Below are 21,442 nucleotides of genomic sequence, written 5' to 3' on the forward strand. Positions count from 1 at the left end.
CGCCATGGACTGCAGCACGCCAGGCCTCCCTGTCCATCACCGACTCCCGGGGTTTACCCCAACTCATGTCCATTGAGTCAGTGATGCCATCCAGCCATCTCATCCTCTGTCGTCACCTTCTCCTCCCGCCTTAAGACTGTCCCAGCATCAGGGTCTTTTTAAATGAGTCAGCTCCTCGTATCAGGTGGCCAAAGTATTGGAGTTTCAGCTTCAACATCAGTCCTTCCAATGAACACTCAGGACTGATCTCCTTTAGGATGAACTGGTTGGATCTCCTTGCTATCCAAGGGACTTCCAAAAGTCTTCTCCAACACCACAGTTCAAAAGCATCAACGTTACACGGCAAAAAAAAAAAAAAAAAAAAGGCCATACAGTAGGGACTTCTCTGGCGGTCCAAGTAGTTAAGACCTTGGGCTTCAAGGGCAGGGGATGAGGGTCTGATCGCTGGTTGCAGAACTAAGATCCCACATGCCCCCAAGCAGTGGCCAAAAAATAAAAATAAAAAAGCAACCCACACAGCGGGCATTTTTCACTTCAGGCGCTCTGGTCCTCCCGGGATACCGCAGCCGTCTTAGGGGCCTTCCCACTCGCCGCGGGACAGAGCGGCGGACCGGCAGCCCAGCCTCACGCCGGGGTCGCGCTCCGCGGAGAACCACCGAGCGCGGACCTCCGGCGCCTCCTAGAGCGGTGGGTCGCGGGCTCGGCCGGCGGCGCACTTCCGCCCGCGCGCGTCGCCGCCCCGCGGACGGCCGGGCCTCGCCGCGGGCCTCGGGGAGTGGGTGAGTGGGGCAGGGCGCGCCCGAGGTGGGGGACGGGCCGGGGTCTGCGCCACCGAGGCCTCCCCCGCGCCCGCCAAAGCGGTCGAGCGCTCGGCGACCCGCGGAGTCGCGGGCTGGGCCGGAAGCCAAGGACCCGAGCCGGAGAGCTGGGACGCGCCTTGTCCACCCACCGCCCCTCATCGCGCCTGCTTACCCCGACCTGCGGGCCGAGGACACCCTGCCCCGCGCCTCTGCCGCCTCCCACCCTCCTTTTGCTCGATAGGCGTGCAGGAGCTGCTGGGGCCTGCCGGCTGTCGGAGACCCGGCCTCTGGCCACGGCTGGCTAGGCCTTGGCCTCGCAAAGGCCACTGTCTGTGCAGAGGGCCTCGGCCCTTTCATCTCTGAAATGGAGGATGACAGGATCTGCCCTGCCTGCACCGCTTGGGTGGATTGCAGGCTTGGCACCGCCTCTGCCTGAAAACTCCTTCGGAGCCCGACAGTCTTTAAAATCTTCCGGGGAGCTTCCCCAGTGCTGAGAACCCCAGAACCGCCGGGGCGATTGTAGTCTGCAGCCAGGACTGAGAACCACTAACCCAGAGTGTCAAGTGGGCTACTGAGCTCGATCATGTGTTGTGTTCTCGCTAGGAATGTGTACTATGAGAAAGCAAACGGCTGAGTTTTGTTTTGTTTTGTTGTCCAAGAAGACAAGACCCAAAACCTGGTTTGCTTACTTATTTCCTAGTGGTGCATAACGCGCACCAGTGATTAAATTTCTGGTTACTTCCCGACCTAGTGGAAGAGTTGGTTATTTGGCTTGCTTTTAAGCTTTTTATTATGGAAACTTTCAAATCTATACAAAAACAGAATCGTGTACAGAATGTACCAACTCATGTACTAATCGCTAATCGATCTAGTTTCATCTGGCACCCTCACCCCCACTGGATTATTTTAAAGCAAATCAAAATGTACCATTTCATCCATTAAATACTGGCTTATGTTTATACAACACAGTAACTCCTTGACCCTAACACCATTATCAGTCTCATGAGAATCTTCTGTTACTATCTGGTGAAGTTTGCATTTCCCCTGTTCTCTCATTTTTTCCCCCCTCCCATCATCTGATTGGCCAAATCAGGATTCAAACAAGTTAGACTTGTTACATTTGTTTGATGGCTCATATCTCTTTGTCTCCTCTCTCTTGATTATTATTTTTCCTAGTATTTAGGTTGTTGAAAAAGTCAAGTCATTTGTCCTGTAATGTTTCTTACATACTGAATTTTGCTTTTTCCTTCCCTGTGGTGTGCTCTCATAAACTGGTGTTTAGAAGACAGCCTTTTCCAGATACAGGTTATGTTTTTTGGCAAGAAAACCTCGGTTACTGTGTGCTTCATATTGTGTCACAGCAGGAGTTGGATTAGGTCTTGTCTCTGGTGTTAAGATTGATCACTGGCTCTTTTCCATACAAATTGTATTGCAGGGTGACTGATTGATCAGGGAATTACAGAACGATACTGATAACTACAGACTGAACGAGAGAATATCACCTTTTGACAACCCCTAATGAAATAATGGTTCCTGGAAAGGATCATTAATGGCTGCTAACATCAGATAAAGAGAGACAGCCAGACAGAGTGTGCTCCCTGGTAGAACTTACCAATACCACTTGTTACATATACTTAGATGATGGATGGGGGATAAAGAGGAAACAGGATTGACCTTGAGTTGATAATTGTTGAAGCTCAGTGTGACAGTACATTATACTAATCTCTCTCCTTTTGTGTGTTTTTGAAATTTTGCATAACAAAAGTTTTTGGGTTTTTGTTTTTTTTAAATTGTTGACTAGTGAGTTCAGGTCAGCCTGATCCATCCATTATAGTTCTCCACTAGCCTTTCACTAACTGGTTCTCAAAACTGACTGCATGTTAGGATCACAGGGGAAGAATTTTTCTTATTCAGTTCTAAAACACATGTCTCGTGGAATTTCCTGTTGATAGTTCTGGGATGGAGCCCAATGGTTGATATGTTTTAAAAGATCTCCACCCCACAACCCACACAGCAGGTGGATGGTACATCTCTCCACCCCGCACATGAGTTTTTAGGTTATTGCTAGTGACCTTTCTATGCCTTACTCCACATTTTCACTTCCAAGACTTCCTCTGATAAGTCTATAGTTTAATTTGCAAAGGCTTTCTGATTGGACTGCAGTTTGCAAGAGCCAGAAGAGTAAAGAGAATACAGAAACTCTGTATACTGGGAGATTAGTACTCCAGGATTCTGTACCACTGGCTTAGATCTACTATCAGTTACACATGCGAAGTGTTTATATTCTATGACACCTTCTGCATTTATTACCTTAAATTTTTGACTTTCTGTATTCTCTTTACTCTCCTGGCTCTTGCAAACTGCAGTCCAATCAGAAAGCCTTTGCAAATTAACCTATAGAGTTATCAGAGGAAGTCTTGATCTTGGAAGTGAAAATGTGGAGTAAGGCATAGAAAGGTCACTAGCAATAACCTAAAGACTCATGTGCGGGGTGGAGAGATGTACCACCCACCTGCTGTGTGGGTTGTGGGGCGGGGGCAGGGAGCTGACTGTACCCCCAGTGGACGGGGAGGTGAGGGGACACATAGTCAGAAAAGCATGTTTAGCTTTATGACACATTATTTTTTAAGTCATGAAGTAAATTAAATGCAAAATAAAGTCAAATAGGTAAATAAAATGCTGCTTATTGCAACCAAAAACAATTCAAGGATTTTTTAAAAAAGTTAATTTCCACCACCATCATTTTAATCACCCCCGGGATAACCACTGTAGCAGTACGGTGTGTATCTTTCCTCACCAGACTATCTCTGTCTTGTAAAACATAGATATTTGGGCATTGTTATAAAAATGAGATTATACCATAGCCATCTGTAACTTTTCTCATTGTCATCCCTTCAGTGCAGGAGCTACAGACCTGGCTGGACTGTAGAACAGATGGTTCACGGTATGAATGTACAATAAAATACTCAGTTGTTTCCATATTGATATTTATCTATCTGTATATTCAGATGGTTTCCAAATTTTAGCCACTTTAAAAGTTTCACAGTAAATATCACTGTACATAGATCCTTTATTTCTGTAAGGTAGATTCCCCATAATGGGATTGCTGGATTAAAGTACGTTGCTCGTTTTTGTTGGTAATATGTGTTGCCAGGTTACTCTCCCAAAACATAATAGCAGTTCATGCTTCTACCACTGGTAAAATGTAGGTACCCATTTTTCCTTGTCTGGGTTACCACTGGATAGCATTAATATTTGCCAGCCGATGTGTGGCAAATGATGGCTCTTTTTTCTTTAATTTGCATTTCCTCTCACTACTGGAGGACTGAGAGTTTTCCTGCTTACTGGCCCTTTGGATTTCTTTTGTGAATTTCCTGTGTATATTCATTGTTTTTGTTTTCTATTCTGTACTTTTCTTTTTTAATGCATTTGCTTGAACCATTTCTTAGGGGCATTAACCGATTATCAAACAGTACAGTTTTTTCCAAATTTTTTTTTTTCTGGCGGGGGGAGGTCCTTTGACATTAAGAGTCTTTTGATATATGAAAATTTTTATGTAGCAAAAATGTCTTTTTAAAAGCTTTGTGTTTCATGTCATGCCAGTAAGGGATTTTCATCCCCAAATTTGTATACATATTCTAATTTTTTTGAACACTCTTTTGGACCTGAAATGTCCAAATTTAAATGTGAAACATTTAAATTTCTAAATCATGTGGAATGTATTTTTATATATGATGCAAGATAAGAATCTTGCTTGACTTTTTCTGAGAAAATAACCAGTTATGTCAGTGTCATTCATTTTAAAAAGCCACCCTTTTTACATTTCTGTTATATATTGATTTCTGTGTATACCTGGGTTTATTTCCAGACTATCCCTTCTCTTACTTACAACTTTATGTTTGTGGCCAATAATATATCTTTCCATTGTGCGTGATTAGTGTCATGTTGCTACCTAGAAAAGTACATCACTACTCACTGCTTTGTGTACTTTTCTTGCCCATTCTCAGACGTACTTTTTTTCTTTCATGTGATCTTTGGGTTATGTTTGTTCCAAGACGAATCACACTGGAAATCTGATAGAATTTGTGTTAAATATACATGCCTTAATTATGGAAAGATAGGCATTTCTGTGATAGTAAATCTCCTATCAGAGAAGCTAATGTGTTTCTCTCTTTGAGTCTTTTAGGGCCTGTTCCTTTCTTGTTAACTTTATTTCTAGTATAATACTTTTTTTTCTCTTGTGACTGAGAGTTTTTTTTTTCATTTTTGCAAAGACTGAGAAAAGTTTTTGATAGGTTTCTTTCCCCCTGTAGATATACATTTATCCAGCTCTCTGTCAAGTTTTCCTGTTTTAGTAATTTTTCTTAAACTTACATGTTTGTTTCCTTCCTTGCCATCCATGTGGATGATCTGTAATTGGTTATATATAACTTTGCAAATAGATGGGGAGACAGTGGAAGCTGACTTTATTTTTTGGGGGCTCCCAAATCACTGCAGATGGTGACCGCAGCCATGAAATTAAAAGAGGCTTACTCCTTGGAAGGAAAGTTATGACCAACCTAGACAGCATATTAAAAAGCAGAGACATTACTTTGCCAACAAAGGTCCATCTAGTCAAGGCTATCATTTTTTCAGTTGTCAGGTATGGATGTGAGAGTTGGACTGTAAAGAAAGCTGAGCACTGAAGAATTGATGCTTTTGAACTGTGGTGTTGGAGAAGACTCTTGAGAGTCCCTTGGACAGCAAGGAGATCAAACCAGTCCATCCTAAAGGAGATCAGTCCTGAGTGTTCATTGGAAGGGCTGATGTTGAAGCTGAAACTCCAATACTTTGGCCACCTGATGTGAAGAACTGACTCATTTGAAAATACCCTGATGCTGGGAAAGATTGAAGGCAGGAGGAGAAGGTGACGACAGAGGATGAGATGGTTGGATGGCATCACCGACTCAATGGACATGAGTTTGAGCAAGCTCTGGGAGTTGGTGATGGACAGGGAAGCCTGGCGTGCTGCAATCCATGGGGTCGTGAAGAGTCAGACACAACTGAGCGACTGAACCGAACTGAACTGAAGTTTGAGTTTATTTTACTTGATGCATATCTCCTGTCACAGAACTGTATCAGAGGGGTTTCCCTGGTGGCCCAGTAGTTAGGAATCTGCCTTGCAGTGCCTGGGGCACCGCAGTGAGAAGCCTGCACACCAAATGAAGAGTGGCCCCCACTTGCTGCAGATAGAGAAAGCCTGAGTGCAGCAGTGAAGACCTACTGCAGCCGAAAAAAAATAAATCAATAAATCTTTAATAAAAGGAACTGTATTTAGAGATGGATATGCCCAAAAATAGTGAAAGGAGAAAGAGAGATCAGGAGTTGGCAGAAATCTACACACTCAACAGGTTGTTGCTGATCACTTGTGAGAGCAGAAGCCTGAGCGCTAACCCCTCACGGAGCCGCTTGTCAGGGGAGCGAGACCTTCCCTCAGCGCTACTGTGTGTGTTACTCGCATTACTGTCGAGCGTTGTAGCGCTTTGTTGTGGTTTCTGATGGTTCAGAGAAAGGGCTGCTTACCAGAGAGAGATCGCTTGGTGAGCATAATTAAGTTCTCTCTCTTGCCCAGAACCTCGCTAGAGTTGTTTATTGTTTATTAGAAGGATTTTCAAAAAAATTAATCAGCAGGAAGTACAGAGTCCTCATATACCCACTCCTCATCATCCCCCCCCCCATCAGTTTCCGCTAATGTTGACATCTTACATTAGTGTGGTACAACAGTGATGAGCCAATATGATACGCAGTTTACATTAGGGCTCATTCGCGTTTTGTGTTGTATATACTACTGTGGGTTTTGACCAATGTATGATGACATGTGTGTGTCTTTACTGTATCATACAGAATAGTTTTACTGCCCTAAAACCCCATCCCTCCCTCCCTTCCCCCGCAAACCACTGTCTTTTTACTGTCCCCATAGTTTTGCCTTTTCCAGAGTGTCGTGTGGTTGGAATTCAACTACAGTTTGGTTTTATATATATGCACATATATATAATTTTCTGTTTGTTTTTGGTTGCGCTGGGTCTTCGTTGCTGCACAGGCTTTTCTCTAGTTGAAGCGAGCAGGTTGCAGCTGCTGTGCACAAGCTTCTCATTCTGATGGCTTCTCTTTTTTCCATTCCCGGGCTCTAAAACACAGGCTCAATAGTTGTGGTGCACAAGCTTAGTTGCTCCACAGCACATGGGATCTTCCCAGACCAGGGCCTAAACCTGTGTCTCCTGCATTGGCAAGTGGATTCTTTACTACCAAGCCACCAGGGAGGGCTTCCCAGGTGGCTCAGATGGTAAAGAATCCACCTCAGTGCAGGAGACCTGGGTTCTATCCCTGGGTCAGGAAGATCCCCTGGAGAAGGGCATAGCAACCCACTCCAGTATTCTTGCCTGGAGAATTCCATGGACAGAGGAGCCTATGGGGTCACAAAGAGTTGGACACAGCTGAGTGACTAACACTTTCAGTTTCACCAGGGAAGCCCTCCACTGTAGTTTTTAATTAACTGAGTTTGGCTTTTTTTTTTTTTTTTAATTTATTTTTATTTGCGTCAGCAGTCATACAAGGTTTGGTAATTTGTAGCTTTAACTGATTAAGAGTTACTAAAATCTTTCTTTAGATTTCTGTGGAAAACTATGAGAGAACAGGAATCCACACTGTTCTCAATATATAGAAGTTAGATAACCGTGAAACTCACAAGAACCTGTTTTCGGTGATTTTGAGCAGTCATGTGTGATCATCCCGAAGTGATCTTCTCGTTGCAGGGTGGAAGATGTCTATGGATGTGACATTTCTGGGGACAGGTGCAGCTTACCCATCCCCGACCCGGGGTGCCTCCGCGCTGGTCCTGCGGTGTGAAGGCGAGTGCTGGCTCTTTGACTGTGGGGAGGGAACCCAGACACAGCTTATGAAGAGCCAACTTAAAGCAGGTGAGTGTGCGTTCTAGTTTCTAATTAGGGCTGTGTCTTGCTCGTCTTCGTTTTCTTGGCTCTCCTTGGGCCTTCTAATCAGAAGCAACCCCATCAGTTGCACTGAAATTTCAGTGCTGGAGCCCTGGCAAGACTTGGAAGGCGTTCAGGCATCTGGCCACACCCAGATGCCTAGATGAGCTAGCTGAGTGACTGCCCAGCTTACTTCCTCCTTCTCCTTCCCTCCTTTCAGTCCTTCACTTTTCATTCTTCCTGTAAATTGAAGAGCAGGGATCTACATAGGCTTAGGGCATGGAGGATGGAGTGGGGTACATCGGACACATTAAAAAGACACTGCTCAAGCACGGGAACGTACTTACTTCCCCCAGGAGATGGGTGTAAGTATCATGAGAGGGCAGTAGGTGTTCTGAGGAGTGAGCTGTTCTTTTCCGCTTGGGGTCATCAGAGAAGACATCTGAGGGGGGTGATCTGTGAGCTGTTGAAGGAGGCGGCAGGGCTCCCTGGGCTGGGGAGAAGAAGGGCATGAGGGAACAGAGCGAGCCTTGCCCCAGGCCCACTGAAGGGTCCAGTGTTCACAGAGCCTTGGCCCAGAGTCAGGTAGACCAGGATTCCAGTCCCAGCTGTGTTTCTGCTTATCACCTTAGAAGATCAGCAAGCTTAAGCTTTTCTTTTCTCATCTTTAAAATGGGGTTAAAACCCCCCTATCAGGGCTTTTCTGATGGCTCAGCTGGTAAAGAATCTGCCTGCAATGCAGGAGACCCCGGTTCAATTCCTGGATTGGGAAGATCCACTGGAGAAGAGATAGGCTACCCACTCCAGTATTCTTGGGCTTCCCTTCTGGCTCAGCTGGTAAAGAATCTGCTTGCAATGCAGGAGACCTGAGTTCGATCCCTGGGTTGGGAAGATCCCCTGGAGAAGGGAAAGGCTGCCTACTCCAGTATTCTGGCCTGGAGAATTCCATGGACTGTATAGTCCACGGGGTCGCAAAGAGTTGGCACGACCGAGTGACTCACTTCTCTTAAAACCTCCACTTAAAAGGAGTGATGTAAGAATTGTATATAATAATCCCTTCTCTGTGTGGTTGTCTCCTTCTCATCAGTTAAATCTCAACCCAAATGTTGTCTCCTCAGAGGCTTTCCCTAAACCTCTTGGGTTAAGTAATTTCTCCCTTACCCCAGGCATTCTCCTGCTTTGTGCTGTTTCTGCTGACCCTTTAGCATCACCAGTGTCTAAATTATGTCATTTAGGTAGTTGTTTCTGTGTTCACCGTGTGTCTCCCTGTACGACTGGGCTCAGTGAGCATGTGCACACCTGGCAGATGCCTAGTAATAGCTATTAATGCATGAGTAAGATGTTCAGCACTTAGTACAGGGCCTCTCACTTGTTAGATCTTGATAAATGGCAGTTATTGAAATTATTCCTGTGGGTCATCACAGTACCTGGCATTTAATGACTAAAAGAAAGATAGCTGTAGCATCCAAGGATCCCTTGGTCTAGTGGTGGAAACTGACTGCAGACAGTCATGGTGTGATGTGATAAGTAAGAATAAAGAGGTGTTTTCTAGCTACTTTTGAAGCACAAAGGAGGAGGACACTAACTGTATCTGTGTGTTCAGAGAAAGCGACTCAGAGACAGAGAGAGGATATAAGAGATGAATAGAAGTTTCTCTGGGAGGAGAAGCAGGGATGGATATTCAGGGAGCAGATGACAGAGTGAGCAGGAAGTAAGGGAGTTTCCAGAGACATGACATGTTTGGGGAATCCTAAGCCATCCAGCACTCTGAGTACTTGACTGCAGAGATGAGAGACAAGAATGCTTAAAGTGAGGGCCGGCTGTGAAGACTTCTGTGGTATTCTAAGGTATCTGGACGTTATTTTTTAGTCTGTTGTCAACAAGGAATCATTAAATAACCTTTTAAACCAAGAAATGACATGGTCTGATTTGTGTTTTAGGACAGTTTTCCAATAGCAAATGTATTGGGGAAGAGAGTATCATCGGGAGAGTGGCATCAGGCCCAAAGCAGTTGCATTCACCTGGTGAGAGAGAGAAGATGAAGATGCTGGAGCAGAAAGCAGGAATAAGGATGAATTAGAGAGACTCAAAGAGAGCTGTGTAGAGCCAGCAGGAGATGTGACTGAGTGAGTGTCTTAGGATGTGAAGAAGTACAGGATCACTCCAAGTTATAGGTGGTGATGTCCCAGACCTAGACAGAGTTAGATAGAGAGTTAGGAAGAGAACTGTTGGAGGAAGGAACCAGGCGTACCACTTGGGACAGGTGTACACAGTTCAGCCCTAATTACATACTGTCATATGTTGAAACCCTGTGGTCAGAGCAGTGCTATGCTTTACTTCCCTGGGATCACACAAGGGTTCCTTTCTCGAGACCTGGCAGGGTAGGCACACCCCAGAGTGGTGGCTGAAATATTTAGAGAGTAGGGGTTGAGGTGGCAGGGTGAATAAAATAGAAACAAGTGGCTGTTGTATTAAGAGGTTTGGGTGTAGGGATAAGTCTCCAGTTTTTACTCAGTACCTGTGTCAGTTACCTAATGCTGCATGACGGATTAAAAATTTAGTGGGTTACTTGCATTTATTATCTCATCGTTTCTGTGGGTCAGGGACTTCAGGCCAGGCTTAGCTGGATTCTCTCTTTCAGGGTCTCTGTAGGCCGCAGCCCAGGTAGAGGAAGAATGGATTTCAGAGCTCACTCAGGTTGTTGGCAGAATCCTTCCAGGTGTTGAATGAAGGCTGCCGCGGCAACTCGAGGCCTGCTGTAGGTCCTGGTCATGGGGGTTTCTGCTGCAGGCTAGCTTGCTTCCTTTTACTGCCTGGAAGGGAGAAAGAGACTTAAGAGCAAGTCTGCCAGCAAGATGGACTCTTAGAACATAATCGCATTGCATCCTTGTGCCGTGTTTCACTGGTTAGAAGCAAGTGCCCAGTCCCACCCACACTCAAGGGAAGGAATTATAGAGGGATGTGGGCAGCTGGAGGCAGGGGCCATGGGTACTGCCCTAACTCTATTTGCCTTAATACCTTTCTCTCATGTTTTATATTTTACAATTATTTTTCAACAGATCACAAAGCTCAAGCTTTTTAAAATAAAAGCTTAGCCAAAAAATAATAATACTAAAATAAAATCTAAAGGGAACCTTTACCTTACTAAATTTTTATTGATTTAAAAAAAAGAATTCCTGGCCTCAGGGAGGAGATGATATGGTAATCCCTGAACATCAGCTAAGACACTCTAGCACTTCTAAAGCCCCAATCTCAACCTGGAATCCTCAATACATCTTGGTTTCTCTCAGTAACCAAATATGGACCCATCACTGTTGGAGTCTTTGAAACCCTTTTAGCTTATACTACCTCCTGGGTAATATTTTCTGGGTTTCATAAGGAAGTACTTTCTGTCTGTCTAAATATACTTCTTTCAACTTTCCATGGTCCTGATATCCAAGCATCTGATTAAAAAGTGTGGGTTTGTCATATCTTTTTTTTTTTTTCATAATTTTAAAGGTGAGCTTAAGCTTTTTCCCCCCCTCAAAAATAATTACAAAAAAGTATTATACAAGTATAATTTTAAAATGATTATAATAAGTATACTTGCTCATTGTAAAAGTTTAAACAAAGCAGGAAAATATAAATAAGAAAATCCCAAATCTCTCTCTCTGGTCAGTGAATTTCCTGTATATATAGTTATGGTAATGGTGCAGGTATATTTGTGTGTGTGTTTGTATATAATTTTGCATAAATGCTATCAAACTATATTTGATATGGCTTTTTTTTTTTCAACTGAATAGTATGTGTGTTGTAGACGTTTTCCTACAGCAGTAAATATCAGTGCATCCTTCCTTTGGGTGTAGAGGATGTTTAGTCTTCTACTCCTCTGTGGATGGCATTTTCCCTGGTAATTTTCGTGTTCTTAAGTGAAAGGGAACTCATGCATTTTTCTTTTTTCATTTGATAGCTTCCTCTTACCTTTGATAATTGTGGTTGCCATTCCTTCTCCCACTGAAATCAAGTTTCTTAAAAAATGAAATGTTTGTCTTCCATGAAACTGTGATAACTGTGGAAAGTTACTTTCTCTTACCTAACATGTCTCACTTGCTTTGAGTTCACTGATCGTTTGGTATTCAGCTTTGGCTGTGCTTTGCAGTAAATAGGGAGAGGCCCGGAAAGTCTGACTTGGCAGTTTTGAGGTCAGTGTGAGACCAGGACTCAACAACTGATGTAGTTCTTTTGTCTGCTGATTCTTTAGGTCCCACTTGGGAGGGTGGGGGGCTGTTGGCAGCCCAGATAGCAGAAAGGGGGAAATGAAAGGGTTCCAGAAGTCCAAAAACAGCAAAAACAAAGACTACACCAAGACAACAGAAAGGAGTATGTTGGGGAAACTTCTAGTGTGCCTCCTGGGAATTCTCGAGGTTCAAGATCAGCCCCTACCTGGTCCATTGCTCTCTGCTACAGTACCTGGCTTGATGTAGTAACACTGAGAAGACTCGCTTGGAGCACACTGTTACCTGGATGTCACAGGACAGATCCCATCACAATAAACTGTTCCTGTTCTTTTATGGTATCAAGTGTTTGAAGTAGGTGGGCCATGAGCTTGGACTGGAAGCAGCTGTTGTATTAAAAATATGTTAATTGTGATTGTTACTTTCAAAGGGCTTTGTGGTGCATCTCTGAAAACGCTGATGTGGCATCCTGCCACGCACCAGGAGTAAATTCAGCTTGTTGTTCAGTCGCTCAGTCGTGTCTGACTGTTTTGAGACCCCGTGGACTGTAAGCCCGGCGGGTGTTTCAGTCCATGGGATTCTCCAGGCAAGAATACCAGAGTGGGTTGCCATGCCCTCCCCCAGGGGATATTCCCGACCTAGGAATCGAACCTGCATCTCCTATTGTGGCAGGCAGATTTTTTACCACTGGGCCACCAGGAAAACCCATACAGTTTACCATTGGCTAAATCAAGTTACAGCCTACATCAATATGCATTGGAAGAGCTGCTGTATTAGTTCAGACTGAAAGGAAGGGGTGGACCCACGTGCCTTTATGTCACACCATGGGGGGTTTACCCTTGCACTCCAGCATCTGTTGCCTGCCTCTTCCTCCTTGGTCCTTCACCTCACTCCCTTTCTCCCTACCTCCTCCCTCTTCCCTGTCTTCTCCTCCCTCATCCCCCTTGCTTTTTCCTGCTTCTCCTTCTGTCTCATCCAGGCAAGCAGGCTCTGGCTTGGTTAGTTAGTCTTTGGCCAGTGTGGAGTCCTTAAAAGGCAATTTTGGTTTCAGGCACTGATCCAGTCCGTTGAAGCCAAAGGAACGTTTGTTAGCATGCTTGGAGTACATACTTGCTGTTCTCAGAGGGAGCAGCAGGGGGCAGTGTAACTGCCAGATACTTTCACATGAGGCCTAGCTGATAAACTTAGTTCAGTTCAGTTCAGTCGCTCAGTCATGTCTGACTCTTTGCGACCCCATGAATTGCAGCACGCCAGGCCTCCCTGTCCATCACCAACTCCCGGAGTTTACCCAAACTCATATCCATCGAGTCAGTGATGCCATCCAGCCATCTCATCCTCTGTCGTCCCCTTCTCCTCCTGCCCCCAATCCCTCCCAGCATCAGAGTCTTTTCCAATGAATCAACTCTTCGCATGAGGTGGCCAAAGTACTGGAGTTTTAGCTTTAGCATCAGTCCTTCCAAAGAACACCCAGGGCTGATCTTCTTCAGAATGGACTGGTTGGATCTCCTTGCAGTCCAAGGGACTCTCAAGAGTCTTCTCCAACACCACAGTTCAAAAGCATCAATTCTTCAGCGCTCAGCTTTCTTCACAGTCCAACTCCCACATCCATACATGACCACAGGAAAAACCATAGCCTTGACTAGATGAACCTTCGTCGGCAAAGTAATGTCTCTGCTTTTGAATATGCTATCTAGGTTGGTCATAACTTTTCTTCCAAGAAGTAAGTGTCTTTTAATTTCATGGCTGCAGTCACCATCTGCAGTGATTTTGGAGCCCCCAAAAATAAAGTCTGACACTGTTTCCCCATCTTTTTCCCATGGAGTGATGGGACCGGATGCCATGATCTTCATTTTCTGAATGTTGAGCTTTAAGTCAACTTTTTGACTCTCCACTTTCACTTTCATCAAGAGGCTTTTTAGTTCCTCTTCACTTTCTGCCATAAGGGTGGTGTCATCTGCATATCTGAGGTTATTGATATTTCTCCCGGCAGTCTTGATTCCAGCTTGTGTTTCTTCCAGTGAATCATTTTGGTACCCGTTTTCCTTTTCTCTTTTTTCCAGTAAGAGGACGTATAGGAAAATATTCTTAAAACTGTAACACTGTATAATTTGAAGATTTTTATGGGCTTCCCTGGTGGCTCAGAGGTTAAAGAGTCTGCCTGCAATGCAGGAGACCTGGGTTCGATCCCTGGGTCGGGAAGATCCCCTGGAGAAGGAAACGGCAACCCACTCCAGTATTCTTGCCTGGAGACTCCCATGGATGGAGGAGCCTGGTGGGCTACAGTCCACAGGGTTGCAAAGAGTCAGACACGACTAAGCGATTTCACTTTCACTTTATGAAAAAAGTTATATCTTATTAAAACCTTCCAGTGAAATAATACTTGTCTTTCTTGCTTCTGGAATCATGTAGAAAAATACATGCATGTTTCAAGTAGCTTTGTGTGGGTTTTATTTCTGAAAAATTCAAAAATCTGTTTCTCTGCTTCAATCAAAAGGGAGAATTACCAAGATCTTTATCACGCATCTTCATGGAGACCATTTCTTTGGCCTTCCTGGCCTCCTCTGCACAATCAGCCTGCAGAGTGGGTCCATGGTCACCAAACAGCCCATCGAAATCTATGGCCCTGTGGGGCTTCGGGACTTTATCTGCCGAACCATGGACCTCTCTCACACGGAGCTGGTCTTCCCTTACGTGGTCCATGAGCTGGTGCCTACAGCAGATCAGTGTCCTACGGAAGAACTGAAAGAATCTGTGCAGGTGAATAAAACAGACAGCCCTCCCCAAGAGGGAGAAGGACGAACCATCATGTTAGACTCAGAAGAAAGCTCATACCTCCTGGTTGATGACGAACAGTTTGTTGTGAAAGCGTTTCGCCTCTTTCATCGAATACCCTCCTTTGGATTTTCCGTCGTGGAGAAGAAACGCCCAGGTAAACTCAACGCGCAGAAACTGAAGGACCTGGGTGAGTGAGTGCTTGTTTTCTCCTTTCTCCTCAGTTGAGTTGCCATGAGCTGAAGCAGGTGGAAGTGTCATAGGAACCTTCCTTTCTTGCCTCCCAGGCCTAATGCTTAAATTTTCTCCACGTACTTCCTTTTCCTGAAGTTTGTTTATTAAGGGAAATCTTTAGGGCCAGAAGACGCTATTCAGAGCAATAAAAAGTATGTATTTGAAGTCTCTCTTCAGCTCTTTAGAGGCACATTCTTGATCTGTCTTGTCTTCAGGTTTTACTCTCTTGGTTGGTGGGGTGATGGTGGATGTCTCAGGCCTAGGCTTTTATTTTCTCACGTCATCTTTTTGAAGTACATTTGAGTGGCATCTTTGGTCAGATACTTTTCACCGTAGTTCTTAACCATGCAACTGCAACCAGCTGCTTTCTGAGTTTTCCTTCATTATTGACTTGGCCTAGGCAGTCAATTTTGATTAAGTTATTAATAATTTGGTGTTTGGAACACTGCCTCAACCGATTTTATTTATTTATTTTTTTGACTGTGCCGGGTCTTCGTTGTAGCACATGGGGTCTAGTTTCCTGGGGAACGAACCCAGGCCTCCCGCATTGGGAGCATGGAGTCTTAGCCACTGAACCACCAGGGAAGCCCCTCAACCAGCCTTATATACCTGGGTTCATCGCACTTGGAAGCAAGCATTCAAAGCTTGGCTTGGGGCCCATCTAAGGCCTCGTACCTTGTCCATGCTAGGCCGTCACATGCCCAGGGCCTTCAGCACGTCTCCCAAAGCAGCGCCAGGCACATCATCCCTCTAGTGTCTCCACCTTCCTTGCCATGCCGACCATAGAACCTGTGAAAAGCGTGGCAGTGGTTTTCCATGTGTTCTTTTTCTTTATTTGCACAATCTCTTCTTTCTTCCCCAACTAAAACAAAGCACTAAGTAATGAGGAAAACTGCCTTAGACCAAAGATTTTTTTAATATCTACAAACCTGTGAAAATAGCAGTGTGTTGTGAAACTGTAAACATGATCCATGTTGGAATTAGTGAATACACTCTGTTTGTACGTATTGCCCAGAGTGATCATCAGGTGTTATTCTCGATTAATATGAGATTTAAGCCCAGTTTGGTAAGCATGGAACTGCCTCTGTTTAAAACGAAGATTGATTATGCATAACTACCTGAAATTCTCCTTGATGTTGTGATCCAAACAATCCCCTCTAACAGTTTTTTTTATTACGTTAATCAGTTTGTTGGTAACGTGTCATTTAAATGGGCTCTTTAATTTTACCTGAAGATGAGCTTATTAAATACAGCACTCAAAAACTGTTATTCCCATGCACAGCAGAGGATCACAGCTGTTACCTTGACTATAATAAAGTTTTACGGGGACTTAAGAGCTTAAACTTAACTGAAACGTGTGCTTGGAAATATTTTAAGTACTTGGACATTGCTAATATCAATAGCCAACAATGAACTTTTAAAAAATGTATAAATATCCCAGTTTCCCACAAGTAATAAAATATTTATAACTATTATGAAAAGAATTGGATGCCTTTTCCATTTGCTATTTGCAGTGCTGTTGAAACAGACGCTCTTTAACAAGTCATAAATTCCATTCCCATGATGTGATGGTATCTGCCTCCATCTTTTAGGTGTTCCACCAGGTCCTGCCTATGGGAAGCTGAAAAACGGAATTTCTGTTGTTCTGGAAAATGGAGTTACAATTTCTCCCCAAGATGTCTTAAAGAAGCCTATTGTTGGAAGAAAAATCTGTATTTTGGGTGACTGTTCTGGGGTTGTGGATGACGGAGGAGTAAAGCTGTGCTTTGAAGCAGACCTGTTGATCCACGAAGCGACCCTGGATGACACCCAGATGGACAAAGCGAAGGAGCACGGCCACAGCACGCCGCAGATGGCGGCGACGTTTGCAAAGCTGTGCCGAGCAAAGAGGCTGGTTCTGACTCACTTCAGTCAGAGGTACAAACCAGTTGCCTTGGCCAGAGAAGGAGAAGCAGATGGGATTGTAGAACTTAAAAAGCAAGCTGAATCAGTATTAGACCTCCAAGAAGTGACTCTCGCAGAAGATTTCATGGTGATCAGCATTCCGATCAAGAAGTGAAACCAGTATTCCTGAATGCATTCTGATGTGTCTGTAAATATGTTATTGAACCAACAGTCAAATTTGGTTTCTTTTTGTTGTGGTGGTGGTGGTGGTGATCGTAGTTTTGGTCTAAAATTATTTGAGTCCTCATAATCCTGGAAAGGATGGAGCTGCATTGCTGAACTAACTCAGCATTGAGAGGGAGCAAGCTTTTTTATAATAAATCACTTTAAAAAGAATGAAACCAGCATCCTTCTTAAAGTCCAGAGTTGACAAAATGATAGGCTATTCAGGTATACATGCTTTGTGGTTGCTGCCTCAGAGATTAGCCAATGCACCATGCAATCCTGGGCTTAGCTTCTATCTAGCTTTATTGCTGTTGTTGGCAAAGTTTGCAGGACTTGGCCCTCCTGGCTAACAATGGTATTTTGGCAGTTTGTGTTAAATCTGTTCATGTTATTAACAAAAGAGAAATGTAATGAGATATTGGATATGCAGAATTGAAGCTGGCATGTTAAATCTTGAATTCTTTGCTAGAAGACTGAAGGCAGGGTCAGGGTAGGTGTTTGGCCTTCAATTAATATTTTATTAAACTTTCCAGTTTGCTCTAAACCCAGGGTTCTCAGAGGTGATACTGCTCCCTTAGATGGAATTTTGAAGCTGTGGGATGTTTCTTGTCAAAACTAGGAGGGGTTACTACCAGCAGTTAGTCAGTACAGGGCAGGATGCTAGATTGTAGAGAATTTTGGTCAGTCCTAAACAATGAAGAATTATCTCATCCCACAATGCATATTGCAGGTCTGTTGAAATACACATCAAACTAAAACTTAGACTCCTGCTGTGAACATACTTGATAAAAATTAAGTGACATAGGGGGCATGAACCACTGGTCTCCTTGCATGGCCCTGCAATAAACCTTTCTCTGCTCAAAAAGAAAAAAAAGAAATAGTGATGTAATGAGCTGAACTACGAGGTAAGTCAAATTCTGCAACAAATCCTAAAAAGCTAGCTAAGTGAATATATTGGAATGTCACATCAAACATTATTTGTCAGAAATGAGCTATGGGCTGGAGCTTGTGAATCTGGAGGTTAAAAAATGACTCTATGTCCAACTTGGGTTTAATTTACGTGTTCTGATAAATAATTATTTGAGCACCATTTTAGTAAAATGTTCTTTCTAGAATAGCTTTTCCTGCTGAGTTGCCTTCCACCTCCCTTCTGTCTGTCATGGGGTATCTCTGACTCATTTGCCCACAGTATTTCTCAAAATGTATTACATGGAAAGGTGGTCTCAAGTACTGATTCAGTCAAAACAGTTCCCTAATCAAACTGGTTTGGGGAACCCTGTATACTGTGGGTCCCCCTGGCAGAGCTGTAATGCCCACCAGTGTATTACAATAGCATTGCTTCAGTGATCACCAGCCAGGCTGGGATGCCAGAAAGACCTGATTTCAGAGTCCTATTCCCTCTGTGCTCTGAAGCACGGTCCTTAGATCTGCTGATCTTTAGCTTGCTCATCTCTAAAAGTGAGAAAAATAATAGTAAGACCTACCTCTAGGAGTGCTGTAAAGATTAAATAATGACAGTGTATAAAAGGAGCATAGCACATTGCTTCAAGGCACGAAGTCCTAAAGTACAGAGGCTTGTCAACTGAACCCCTTTCTAAAGTCATATTTCACCATATACTATCTGTTAACATCTTAAGAACCTAGAGAGTTTTATAGTATACTTATTCAGAAATACTGTCATGGTGTGTAGTATACTACTGGATTCCTCTGGTCCTGGGGCTTTTCTAGTAAAAATTGACTACCGGAGGGGTCTGGAACCCCTGAAATAGTGATGGTCTAGTTACTCAAGATCTCAGTCATTCTGAAGCAGCCTCCAGAATGGGCTGATTCAGCCCTACTTTAGGCTCCTGGCCTGCCAGAGTACCAAAGTGGACCAGAACTAACGCATATCTTGATTTCTGAACTCAAGTCAAACCAGCATTTATTAACCTACTGTGTGCCGAATGGGCTTCCCTGGTTGCTCAGCAGTTAAGAATCCGCCGCAGGAGATACAAATTCAATCCCTGGGGTTGGGAAGATCCCCTGGAGGAGGGCATGGCAACCCATTCCAGTATTCTTGCTTGGAGAATCCCATGGACAGAGGAACCTGGCGGGTTACAGTCCACAGGGCCGCAAAGATTTGGGCACGACTGAAGCGATTTAGCACATGTGCATTCAACGTGTGCCCAAACCTGTACAAGAGGGAATGGCTAGTACTAGTACCTCTGATGCTTGGAGCTCTGGTGTGTAAAGATTGTAGTTTGGTCACCTCTACATTCTTGGAAATACCCACCCATACTATGCCCTCAGAAATGTATATTGAATGAAACAAGATCACAAAATTTAAGACCTAAAGTTCAGAGCCTGTGACTAGCGCATTTTACTGCTGGGTTTGTCCAAAACTGTAACTGCCTGATTGGTGGTATTCCATTTACTGTGTTGGGAGTAAATGAATACAAGACAAAATTTTAAGCTCGCTGTCTCAGTGGTAGAGACTAACAGGAAAACTCAAAGTGAATATGCAGTTCTTTCAGATCTTTCTGATCTTACAGCCTATCACTCAGTTTTGCTGTTTCTGAGCGTTACTAGATAGCTGACTTGAGCTGTGCCATTAGAATCAGGCTCTATTAATATGTGTGGGCTAAGCCCTCAGAGAACACAGGAAGGTGGAACAAATTGATGTGTTGGATTAAGTGTGGGGTATCAGTTCATGGCGAGAATTCTTTCTTGGACCCTCTTCTGGCCTAGAATTTGTTCTTAATACTAGGACACATTCTAAGAATTTGTGGAGCTAGAATTGAGTGAATTTTTTTTTTTCCTGTTAGGCCGGGCCATGCAGCTTGAGGGATCTTAGTTCCCCACTCAGGGATTGAGCCAGAGCCACGGCTGTGAAAATGCCCAGTTCTAACCCCTGGCCTGCCAGGGAGTTCCCAAGGGTGAACCTTAAGTTGGACTTCCCAGAGCCTATAATTTGTTCATGGTTATATGACTCTCGAGGGGATTAGAATATGTGTTGTGCCCCAAACTTATTTGATCACTGAATCCTCTTTTTGCCAAGGAGCATCTTATAACACGGAGAGATGGTGTTCCTTAATACTACTGAAAGTATTAATAGTCACTGACTATGTCCATCACTGACTCGATGGACATGAGTTTGAGCAGGCTCTGGGAGTTGGTGATGGACAGGGAAGCCTAGCGTGCTGCAGTCCATGGGGTCGCAAAGAGTCGGACACGACTGAGCAACTGAACTGAATACGTTGAAAAGCATTTTATTTATATTTTTTACCTGCAACTTTATTGAGGTAGTATGTTCCATGTCTACACCAAATATAGTATTTTCTTTGTCTTAAGCCAACTTTCCAATTGTCAGAAATTCATACTCCTGCTTATTTAGATTAAAAAGTAGGCACTTTTCTTTTTCTCAAAAGGTATTTAGACTTGCCCAAATAGACCCCAGATCATCTCTGTTTTCAAATACTCATGCTTCATTAGTATACTTTTAATAAACTTTTAAACATGAAAGCAGCATATGTTCAGTGATTTTTTTTTTTAAGGTTCAAGAAAATAAAATGACTACTCATAATTCTGCTGGGGGCTTCCCAGGTGGTACAGTTGGCAGGAGATGGAAGAGATGTGGGTTCGGTCCCTGGATCAGGAAGATCCCTGGAGAAGGAAATGGCAACACATTCCAGTATTCTTGCCTGGAGAATCCCATGGACAGAGGAGCCTGGTGGGCTACAGTCCATGGGGTCGCAAAGAGTCAGACACAACTGAGCGACTGAGCATGTTCACACTCATAGTTCCAGCAATCCAGAAAGCTACTGCTTTAGTCCAGTGAGTGATCCTGAAACTGAAATGTGAGTCAGCATCACTCAAGGTGACACACAGGCGGACAAGTGTGCATAGGTAGACACAGATCCGTGGGTTCTAATTCCAAAGACTAACAGTATGTCTGGGGTAGAACCTAAGAATCTGCATTTTTAATAAACCTCCCTAGGTGATTCTGAAGTATGTGAGTGGTAGGCCACACGCAGAGAAAAAGCTGTGTTTAGGCACTTAGAAAATCTGAGGTGTACATAAAGATATTTTATGTATTTAAACATGCTTATAGATGTATGTATATTACACACACATATTTTTACGTGTAGGTTGACCTCAACTGTTTTTCTCATTTAACAAGAGCATTTTCCCACAGCATTAACTGTTCTTTGACAGCATGAATTTAATGATTTTTAGATTGTCCTATTCTATAGATGTAATATATATTTTCATACTTTTGAGGCATTTGAGGTTGTTTTCCATTGTTATAAATAATACTGTCATGAATGAGGCATAAATCTTTGTTTCTCTGAGTATTTCCTTAGCA

General features: G+C 43.7%; 1 protein-coding gene across 3 annotated transcripts; it reads left to right on the forward strand.

Moving 5' to 3' along the window:
• The first annotated feature begins 520 nt into the window (after positions 1-520).
• On the forward strand, positions 521-20,601 carry ELAC1 (elaC ribonuclease Z 1). Of its 3 annotated transcripts, none has more exons than XM_069568591.1 (5): positions 521-779; positions 5,436-6,379; positions 7,592-7,756; positions 14,477-14,944; positions 16,581-20,601. In XM_069568591.1, exons 3-5 carry the CDS (start codon positions 7,600-7,602, stop codon positions 17,045-17,047), a joined length of 1,092 nt encoding a protein of 363 aa, XP_069424692.1. In that variant the 5' UTR covers positions 521-779; positions 5,436-6,379; positions 7,592-7,599; the 3' UTR covers positions 17,048-20,601. The 3 variants fall into 3 exon arrangements, with proteins under 3 accessions (XP_069424692.1, XP_069424691.1, XP_069424693.1); XM_069568592.1 differs by having other exon boundaries at positions 682-779; positions 5,436-6,190; XM_069568590.1 differs by lacking the exon at positions 5,436-6,379 and having other exon boundaries at positions 527-779.
• Positions 20,602-21,442: the final 841 nt, after the last annotated feature.

This window comes from Ovis canadensis, chromosome 23 (assembly GCF_042477335.2).
Source record: "Ovis canadensis isolate MfBH-ARS-UI-01 breed Bighorn chromosome 23, ARS-UI_OviCan_v2, whole genome shotgun sequence".
NCBI classification, from domain to species: domain Eukaryota; kingdom Metazoa; phylum Chordata; class Mammalia; order Artiodactyla; family Bovidae; genus Ovis; species Ovis canadensis.

What these genes read in the sequence shown, in the direction of transcription:
- ELAC1 (XM_069568591.1), top strand. Translation starts at nt 7,600, where the DNA reads ATGTCTATGGATGTGACATTTCTGGGGACAGGTGCAGCTTACCCATCC. An exon ending in GAAGAGCCAACTTAAAGCAG is followed by an intron (nt 7,757 to 14,476) that starts GTGAGTGTGCGT and finishes TTCAATCAAAAG; the next exon opens with GGAGAATTACCAAGATCTTT. An exon ending in GCAGAAACTGAAGGACCTGG is followed by an intron (nt 14,945 to 16,580) that starts GTGAGTGAGTGC and finishes TCCATCTTTTAG; the next exon opens with GTGTTCCACCAGGTCCTGCC.